Source organism: Habropoda laboriosa, unplaced genomic scaffold (assembly GCF_001263275.1).
Source record: "Habropoda laboriosa isolate 0110345459 unplaced genomic scaffold, ASM126327v1 scaffold28, whole genome shotgun sequence".
NCBI lineage: Eukaryota > Metazoa > Arthropoda > Insecta > Hymenoptera > Apidae > Habropoda > Habropoda laboriosa.
This window is the reverse complement of record NW_017100174.1, coordinates 1,690,324-1,700,947: the sequence shown is the minus strand read 5'-3', so window position 1 is coordinate 1,700,947 and position 10,624 is coordinate 1,690,324. Positions and strand designations below refer to the sequence as shown.

The window sequence follows — 10,624 nt, the reverse complement described above, 5'->3', positions numbered from 1 at the left end:
TCTCTGTTCCCCTTGGAACAAGACACACCAACCCGTTCGCTGTTTCTAACTTTGGTCTGGATGCAATTAAAAAAAGGGTCAAGCCCTGGCAGGAGAGCGTCTCGGCAGCGCGAGTAGTTCTTTTCTTTGAGACCTCCCCAGTCCCTGTTGGCGAGGGTTTCACCGCCTCCGACCCCTTCTTCCCCTTCCCCTCCTCGCCCCGTTCCGGTGCTACGCCGCCGCTGCCCCATCGCCCCAAGTGCATCGAGGTCCTCCACCCTGGCACTGGGACGTCTCTTTAAAAGAAAAAAAAAACCCTACTGGCTGCACTTCAGCCATTCCGGTGCTCGAGCTCGGGGGATCAAAGTATTTTGCACTTTCTCGCGAAAGCTAGGCAAGCCAGCTCTCTCTCCCTGGCGTTCGTGTGCGGGTTCCCGCGAGCTTCTCTCGCGGCGTGCATCGATCGTTCGAAATAAATGCGACGTAAGAGCGGTATTCTAGCGCACTTGGTAATGGTCGAACGGACGGTAACAGATGGCCGTCGATATATTGACAAACTTCGCAAGGGGGAAACAATGGGAGGAGGAAGAGAGAGGCAAGTCTCTACCTTACAGATCCCGCGTGTCTTTGTCGAACGAAAACTGGCTTTCCTCTGGCCGAACGTCGAGTTTCTCTTTCTACCGTTCTTCCTGTCGGGCTTCTTCTTGGAGAAGGATCGCGATGTCGAGTGAGCACGACGACGATTTCGTTTAAGGGATTGGCTCGCGATGCTTGCGGGGATGTCGAAGACTTCGATATGGGAAAATGTAGAATTTCTATCCCCTGTTGTGTTTTTCTTTTTTTATATTGAACCAAGTATTTCAGTTCTCGATATGGGGAATTCAACCCTTATGTCAATAACCAGAATTGTCGTCTACTTTATCGTCCAATTTTAGTAGTTTTCTGAAAATTCTAAACTTGAGGCAAACGCGGATAGGAAATGTGCTTTCACCTGGAAGATCAAATATTTTAAATGAGAATTATGCAAAAGGGTACCCGATTATTGACATAAGGGTTAAAAATGTCTATTATCTTTATTTAGTATTTTTTACATTATTAGAATTCTTTCCGACTGAATTCGTTGATTTTATTAAGATTTTTGAGTATTTGCCAGAAAATTATTTCGACGAGTGATCTATTTCTATTTTTTTTAAAATGATATTTTGATGGCACCCAAAAGTCGGAAAGTATTGTTTTTATTAAAAAGTAAGTTAGTTTGGAAGATTGTACCAAAAAGTGTTTGATGTTTCACGACTGTGAGGTAGGTGCAAATATAATCATCCTCGGTGTTTCCTCAAAAAATATGGACACAACGTAAGCACAAACAGTGCGCGTAAGCGTAACCTGAATTATTTCTGAGCCCGATCCAAAGAAGAACACGGTAGATACGCAAATGAAAGTTTCATCGCTCCACGGAAACGCTGCACCATCTTCGATCTCATATATCACGCGTTACAACTCGATAAAATGTGTTCTTACACAATATACGAGAACGACTAAGCGGCTGTGTTAACCATGGAACAAGTCTAAACCCCCGGGTAGCAGAAATTTATTACACGAAGAACACTTTATCACCTGTACGTACACGTAACTGCAATTTTCCAATCAGTTAGAACAAATCTTCAAGCGATATCTCAAATAATTGTCTACCATCTCTTCTATGATACTAGGTGCGGAAGTATGATAGAACGTAGCCATTTTCGAAGAGGTATTGCGATACTCGGATTAAATCGAAATAGAACTTTTTCGTGTAATTCGAGAGTTATTCAATTATTTTTGCAAAATAACATTTTCAATGATATTTTTCAAAATGTATGTCAACATAGCACGCGCAAATAAAACATAACTGACGAAATTCGAGCAAACAATTTTTCTCTCGATTTGTTCAATCCAATTACAAAAATGTATCCCGAAGACCACTCGAGAAATTTGATTTTCGAAAAATAATTAAAAAATTGATAAGCGCGTCGTACGAGTATTTTTCGCAATTTAATCTAAGTATCTGACGATAGCTCTTTAAAAATCTAAACCTAACCTACAACAGCGAGTAGAATAATTTTCTCAAACATTTCGCACGTAATTTCCAATCTCCCCCGGCAAACCACGACTGGTGGCGTTGAAACCGCTGAAAGGAACATTTCGAACCTCGAGAATGGAAGTTTGAACGGGGCCAAAGAACGACAGGAAAAATGCAACGTCGGTGGACAGAGTTTCGCCGGGTCCAAGTCAGCGAATGTACACTTTTGCCCGGCGTGAAAATCGCCAAGAAGCCACAGCGTGGGTTAATCAACTTAATTAAGCTCTCGAGCGACAACGTCTATTTGACTTTTAAAGCAGGGCCGTCGCCGTTGGTGTCTTTCGCCCGATATTGTTTCATCCCTGTTCCAACGATGGATTAATGTGTTTCGAGGCCGGAAGAGACACGGTGGCCCGCATGCACCGCAGACAGGCTCGCAAACGAGCTATGGAACGACCAGGCCACCAGAGATGTATACGTATATTCTACAAGGGTGGAAAACTTTAAATCCCTCGAAAAGTCGTTTCCGTTCTGCTAATCAGCCTGCGCCCACCTTTACCTTACTCTAATCTCCTATATATCCAGGGGTTTACCCCTTTCGGTTGTCTGCACCGGCCGAAAAGCTTGTAATTAGTCTATTTTTGTACGCGAAGGGGACTTTGTCGTCGACAAGGGAAAAATTAGAGCAACCACGGCGAACGAAGAAGGCTCTGGGTCTCTCTTTCTCTCTGTAGAGAGGTAGAGTACACCGAGGTTCGCTCGACTAGCCACAGCGAGACGGCCCAATGAACAGAGGAGAGGTTTTTAAATCGTTAGAAAAGGGCGTTCCATAGTGCGGCAGACCTAATTTCGGCCAGGCGGGTTATTCGCCGCGCAAGAACAATCAAAAAAGTTTCCGCGAAACCTCTGTTTCCAGCTGGTTTTCGAGTTACAGCTGTTTTTCTGGGTATAACAGATGTTTGCGCGGCACGCTGCAAAGTGTTGAAAATGATAATGGGGGTTCACGCTAACTATACGCTTTCTCTCGCGGCTTCTTTTCGAAACGACAGTTTCCGAAGTCGTTCTCCGGCTGGAACGGGGTTTTCGAAATATCGGAGAATTGTCAAGTTTCCCAAGAATGTTTCCCAATTCGCGCGAAATCTTCGAGATTTCTCCGTGTGAAAGGGAAAAACATCGTGCGTGGGTAAGTACAACGGTGTTGACGATAACGTTGAAATTTCCCTGACTTTAAGATCTAATTAAAAATATTTCTCAAATCCCATTTCTCTAACAAGCACAGATGTAGGTGTTCTTCGTGTTATCTCCGTGCAGTTAAGTCCGGGGCACTTTTAACCGTAGGAAATTCGTGCCAGAGGAAAACTAGAAAATTCCAAGTTGGAACTGAGCAGAAGTTGGAGTATCTTACTGATTTTAAATAGCGATTAACCTATCGTAAACCCTGTAGAACGTTAAAATTACGGAGGCGTGTATTCCTGCACTGCATGCCCCACTTTATGCAAGCCGCATGCAAAATTCAGCAGAACGCCGAAAAAATCCTCATTGGCGTTCTCCAGTTCCCCGGCCGGCTGCTTAAGAGCTTTAAAGTCTTACGAGCAGAGGGAGAAATTAGAATCTTTAGTGTGCCGTTAGATACGTTTTGTAAGAATCACGATTCCTTAATGTCCACGAAAATGTAAAAGCCTTTGCATCTTTAATCCTTTTAACACTTGCAACTTCCATTTTCGTACTTGTCTACTGATTATTCTCCCCCGGCACCGCCCATTTAATTATCCCTCCCCGGTTGCTTCTAATTATGGCTCTCAAAGGACATTTTAAAAAGGAAAACTAGACCCTCCACTTGGGGGTAAATGAATTTTTAGGATCAGAATTTTATTCGGAGATTTAATTAAAACGAACCGGTCACTGAAACCGTAAATTTCCCCGGTTTTACATCAACTTCCCTTTTTTTAACGCGAGGGTAGTTGAAATTTTCAGCTTCTTTACATATTCCAAACCTCGGAATTTACGTAAATTAGAACGTTCAAGCGTATTTCACGTTAATTTCCTGGATTGGTTTGAAAGTGTTGCTATAACAGCTGTATAACACGAGAGATATAAAATACTTTTCTTTATCGTATTCGCGTGATCGTAACTGAGAATCAATTACTTCGCTAAATGAAACGTGTCTAACTGTTTCTCCTTAATAGCACCCTGAAAACGATCCTCCAGTACGAATATTTCCTCCGCGATAGGCATCTCCGGAAAGATGTAATCTCTGATAAATTTTCCAGACGTCCTATTTTCTTTTTTATTCACTTCTCCGTTTCACCCGGATATCCAAACCAATTAACTAATAGAACATTCGTCACACTCTTCCCCATCGCGATCACGAAACCTTCTTTTCAAGCAACGTGTACAATTCCTCGGAACGTCACATTTCCATCTCGAAATGAAAATCGTATCTCGTCGCTGGGATATTTTCCTTTTTGCCAGCGGGTAACGATGAATCGAGACCGATAAAATGTAACCGCGCAAAATGGCCGCACAGGTCGTAAGAATAACACGAACCTAACAATAAGCAACGGCCGAAATAAACCGTTTGCCTCGACATTTGGTGCTCTTCAATTATTAACAAGACACGTCCTTATCGTAAGACGCCAACGGACGAGCAATAATACAACGTTCACGATGCTAGGTCATGCGTGAATAAAAATCTAGTCTAGAAAAAAAGATGTATATATATATATATAGAAAAGGTTCAGCTCATTCTAAATCGAAGTATCGTTGGAACGGATGTCGAAAGAAATTCGTCGATCGGCGTGAATCGCGAAAGGTTTCCGACGATTCTAAACGAATCATGGTTCTCGACAAGAGTGAAAATAATCGCAATGTAATATATAATATGTAATATAGTCGTGTAGCAAAACAGAGAGGAGGCAAGAAAAAGAATCGTACGTAAAAAGGAGACAAAAGGTCTACGGACAATTGGTAACTGATTACAGTGTCGCAGCCATAGCTCGATGCATCTTGCAGGTACCCTCTTTCACATTTTTGCACGTTTCGAAAGATCTTCTGCATCGAATAGACGATTTTTCTCTGTCGCTATACAGTAAATGTAAGAACTTCTCGTTGCATAGACTACTTCTTCTTTTTCTCTACATCTTACATTTTTTTATCACTTCTCATTGTTTCAGTCTAATATATCATACATGTATATTCAATCTATATCCCTCCCTCCCCCTCTTGTGCTATCGCCGCGCCACTGCGTGCACGTGCGATTATGGTGCTCCGATAGTGAGTTTCGTGTGCTCAAAAACGAAAAAGAACGATGCCTGAAGGGATTGGGAGAAACTTCGAGAAGTTTTACATTCTAGTCGATTCAACGGAATATCGACCAATTGAACAAAGGTCCCTCGTTCATCGTTCGCATCTGTTATCGCGGCGATACGATCGATCCGGGTTACAATTTTCCGCGTAATTTGCCACGTGAACCAATGTCATATCTCTGTATCACGCGCGAGAAACACGGACTTGGAGACCGGGAGGGGTCAAGAAACGGTAAAACGTGTGACGATTCAACGGGAGAAGTAATTAAAATTTTCTCTCTAAACATTAAGAGCGTGAATACGAATGGAAAGGGAGAGAGAAAAAAAGAGGAAATAAAAAGGAGACGCGCGTATATCGGTCGAGCATTCACCGTGTCGCGGGAAATACGAAGCACCTGGAAATAGTACGGCAAGACGCGATGCGAAAATTTCTGTGGCCCGGTATTATCCGTGTACACGCGTGGAGCCCTTCCCTTTTTCACCTCATCGCATCTCATTACTATAACCCATACATATACGCATATATATATATATAATATACATATACATATAAGAGATACTTCCTAAAAAAAAGAGGGGGATGAAAAGTGAAGTTTCTCTTTCAACTACGTGCTTCACTCAACAACACGGTGCTGTCTCTCAAACGAAAAGGCGTACGCAACGTTCGTTTAACTACGATCACGAACACCGGTGTGTGTGCTTTCTTAAAAACCAACTTTCCGTTACGTACGGAGGAAAAAAGTAGTAGAAGGACGAAAAAGCAACGAAACAGCCCGGGGGACGGCTGGCGAACGCCGACCATTTTGGTCTTGCGTCTGCGAGCTACGATCCTCCCGTTCTTCTTCGCGAAGCAGAGAGAGAGGCGACAACGAAACGTCGTTCGAAACGACATTCGACAAAAAAAGACAGAGAGAGAGGCAGATAGATAAAAATAGAGAAAAGAGAGAAAATAGGAGACGGAGTGAGAAAAGGACCATGAAATCAGAAACGTCGAGCATCCCACCATCTTTGATTCAATTCACACGCGCGCACACTGACACACGTAGTAGTAGTAGTAGTAGTACAAGTGTCATTGTCACGTTGAAACATGGCTCGTTTAAGGAGATATACTGCTCACGCTATGTATTTGCAACGATTGTTCGGTTCGTAGTCTGTGTGTGTGTGTGTGTGTATAATATAACGGCTACAGGTAACGACGATAAGCGTCAAAGGAGAAAGAGGAATAATAATGGGCAAAGTAGTATATCGGGTCATCGATATCTCTAAACGGCGGTGATTTCCGCGGTTGAAAAGTTTACCCGGACCCATTCCCCTATATATACACACGTGGGGGTCTAACACAGCCACACCGTTGATGGCATAATTAAAGTCGTTTAATCAAGCATGAAATCGTATGAAAGTACGCCGGGTGTAACGACTGAAACGAGTTTTCGATGGCGTGACTATCCGGTCTCACCGGCCCTGTCCAACCGGCACTCGCGCGCACGCCTCCCCTTATATACATACACAGAGGGTGGAACTCAAAGGAGCCTCTCTCTACAATTAAGTTAATGAAACAGGGTCGAAGGGAGAGAGCGTGTGTATACGAAAGCGGATGGGGAACACCCGCGAGACCGGAATTCGAGGTGGAAAAGAGGAATAGGGTGAAGAAGGTAAGAGGAAGAAAAAGAAAGGAGAAAGCTGTGCGCGAAAGTATGTCATTTCGACGCGGTGAATTTCAAATAATCTCGAAGGGAAACCCGGGCTGTGTACCGTGTCGATCAATCGGCTACGGTAAGGAGGGCGATGACTTAACCGTATTTACGTAATATCTTCGAAGTCAAGCTACGTTTGATCATTTTTGAAAAAAGTATTAACTAGAGACTGGGGGACATTTTCCGGTTGGTTAATAGGAATTCCATAATTCGACCGGAATTTTTCTTCTTCGAGTATAATTTAAAGCCGGAAATTCCTTTCTCGATAAGTCAATTTTCACCGGTATCGAGGACCTCTGGTCTTTAAGAGTTCAGCTGCTTGCTTCGGTATAGGTTCTGTTCCATCTGGTTTGGTGGAAAAGTTCTGGGTTTACTCTCGCGAGGAGAGGATTTTTCTTCGCGAATTTCTATGTACGTGTCGCGCTGGTTTCAATGTTAGACTTGTTTCAGATCTAATTAATTCCCGACGACGTCCTAACCGGTTGCTTTCATTGCCACTCGACGTGACGGCACACTTTTCAACGTCTACACTTTAAAACGCTCGAGATGCCGCGAAATATATTTTAATCGAATTAAACGCGCCTCTCCTGTCAACTTGCCGCGATACTTTCCTCTTTAATCCATTTGCAATGGTAATACGATCATTATACAACTTGTTCAGACCAAACGCCAGAGGTGACAGCACGAATATGTCTACACACACTACCGGCCAAAAATTTCAGATCACTATGCGCTGCAAGTTACGCAAAAAATTCCAGAAAAAATTAACAAATTTACAGGAATTTTTTAAGAATTCTTTTATCGTTAAAATCAATGGAAACAAACTAAATCGCTATTAACCCTTTGCACTAGGAGGTCTTTTCGCTGTAGGAAAGGTTGCAAATCGGATATTTGTAATTTTTTAAAACTAACGTAAAAATGAACTGTACTATTTTATTTCAATATTCGATGTATTTTTCATTTCACTCTGTTGATCACATTTACGGAGGCCCATAGATCTGCTCTCTGTCTCTTAATTATTACCAAGTGATAATCATTTAATGTCGCTTCTCAGTCGCCACTCGATTGCAAAGGGTTAATCTCCACACCGTCGATTTCAGATCTGCGAAGAATCAGTATCAGACCTAATATTACTGTAAATTGGCAAGCGGTCTCGAACTTAATATCAGCGAAAAACATAGGTTTACAAATTGACTCGAAAAACTTCATCAAATGACGAAACGATCGAACAATCTTCGACACGCTAAGTAAAGTCGAAAATGTTGGATTTCTAAGGAGGTTCCAATCCCCTTCTTCCCTCCGATGGAAAGTAACGCGTAACTCGGGTGATTAACGACGATGATGGGTTCCTTCGCCGCGCTCGACAATATCTAAAGCGGTTTTCGATATCCGGCGAACCGACCAATCGTCGCGGGTGGCGCTCGACCCGCCCTTGAAATTCTTACACAGGAGGTGGAGGAGAAGAAGGAGCCAGGAAATGGGAGGAGGAGGAGAAGTAGAGAGAAAGAAGAAAGAGAAGAGAAAAGAAAAGAAAAACGAAAGAACAAGTGTAGAAGAATTATAGAATCGTAGTAGAAATCTCAGGTGCAGTGGCTGACGAGCAAGAAGGGGTTTACGTATCGCTAATTACGTAACAAACAGCGTGGATTCTATTTCTCGTGGATCGTGTTGCGCGTGATTCGTTCCGCGAGCTTTCAACGCGTCGGTTAATTTTGCCGGTCGACGAACGTGAAACAGGATCGGTGATAACGCGACGGTGTAATCGAAACACGTGTATAGGCCCGATTCGAAACGAAAGTTGCACGGGAATAACTGTTCGCGAACACTCGCCAATAATGCGTGTTCGCGTGTCTATCTAGCGTTTTCTAGATGTAACAACGCAATAGGGAAACGCGAGAGATATTCGTCGGTGAAAAAAATTCAACATACACATACATATATGTATGCATGTAAGTATACACGTTTTGTTGTTGTTCGAAAAAAATCACGATCGACGAGAAATCCACATCACGTGGAAGTCAGATGCATTGGTCAGAAAAAACCAGGATATTAAAAGCGAAACGAAGATCTCGGGATCAAGGACGATCCTGAAGTCAGGACGGTCCTACGATCAAGGACCAAGGATCTTGACGAGGGTACCTGAGCCACACATGGGCCGGGCTGCTCGCAACTGCATTGCCGTTTCACTCGTTAGCAGGGCTTTCCATCTCGTTCGTTGTTCGCACTTTCCTGATTGGTCAGAGACTGATCAGAGTGAAGATCGGCCGTGCATGATCCGATTGGCGATCATGTCCTAATTTTTCAGCCCTTGAACGTTCGAGATCTCTCGCGCGTAACAGCGATTACCAAAAGTGATCGAGACGGTGTTTTTATCGATGCTTTCTGTCGAGATACTGCCTCTAGATTCACTTTCGTTTCTACCCATTTCTGATCGAATCTCGTGATTCCTTTCGGCAAAAGGAAAACACGACGATTCTTCGTATCAATAGGATATTGATAATTATTGCTTCTGAACCGATTATTTTTTCTTCTCTTTTCTTTTTTCCCGTCGGAAGGTATAGGTGTATCGATTGCATAATTTATGCACGACGGCACGAAAGGCAAAGACTACGGGAGTCTATAATAAACAGCGGATGGAAAGATATAGAGAGAAACAATAGGAAGTTTCAATTTGCAACGAACGTTCCAACTACTCGTGTTATTTCTCGATCGAACTTGCAACAACGTGCGCGACAATTCCGCGACGAACGGAGGAAGCGGTAGAAAGAGGTCAGCAAGGTATACAAATTTTTCTATCTACAGATACGGCTTGTAAGATTTATTTTCGCGGTGATTATTTTTAGCAACCCTTCCTGGAACGACTAATTGAGCACGTCTTAATCGCCGATTATTGTTATTAACTTTCGCTTCGAAACTTTTACGGCGCCATTACATCGACTTGAATAACTATAAACTTGCCCGTACTATACTTGGAATACTCATTCATGAATAATATAAAATTATACACAGTAGAGGTGTTCCTCTTTAAGAACGGCGATCGAATGTCTGTGGTTCGAAGATTTTCAGACTACTTGAAAAATTGTAAATAAATATTTTTTATTTTTTCTGTTTAAGAAAATGTGAGATATTTAGATGTCGATGATTTTACTCGATTTCTCAATTTACTTATCGTAACTATGAAACCGAAAACCTAAGATCTACAAAAAGCTTTCCCCTTCAACAAAACAAAAGATATTTACTTTTACTTAATTTTACTAAATTTTACTTAATTTCTCAATTTGCAAATTCTAACTTCGAGACCTAAAGGACCGAAGCATTCAATATTCCACTAATTCTGCAAATAATCGTAAATATCACTTGAAATACCAAAAAAATTGTAAATAAATATTTTCAAACTTTTCGTCTTAAAAAAAAAAAAATATTTAGTTATCGATGATTTCACTCAGTTTGTCAGTTTAAATATAATAATTTCTAAACCTAAATGACTCTAAATCACGCGAAACAGAAGAAAAAACGAGCGAACAGGATAATCCTGAAAAAATGCAGAGTACTTCCTCGAAAAAATGCCCAATTCCCAAAACAACTTGTCA

At 42.1% G+C, this 10,624-nt stretch overlaps 1 protein-coding gene across 1 annotated transcript in view; it reads right to left on the bottom strand.

The window, feature by feature from the left end:
- Positions 1–10,624, bottom strand: part of LOC108578708 — a gene marked incomplete at its 5' end in the record, with an annotated part of 71,461 nt that overhangs the window by 11,550 nt on the left and 49,287 nt on the right. Inside the window, one exon of the mRNA XM_017942086.1 lies at positions 9,174–9,263. Within this exon, the coding sequence (XP_017797575.1) occupies positions 9,174–9,263 (90 nt within the window). The remainder of the gene's footprint in view (positions 1–9,173; positions 9,264–10,624) is intronic.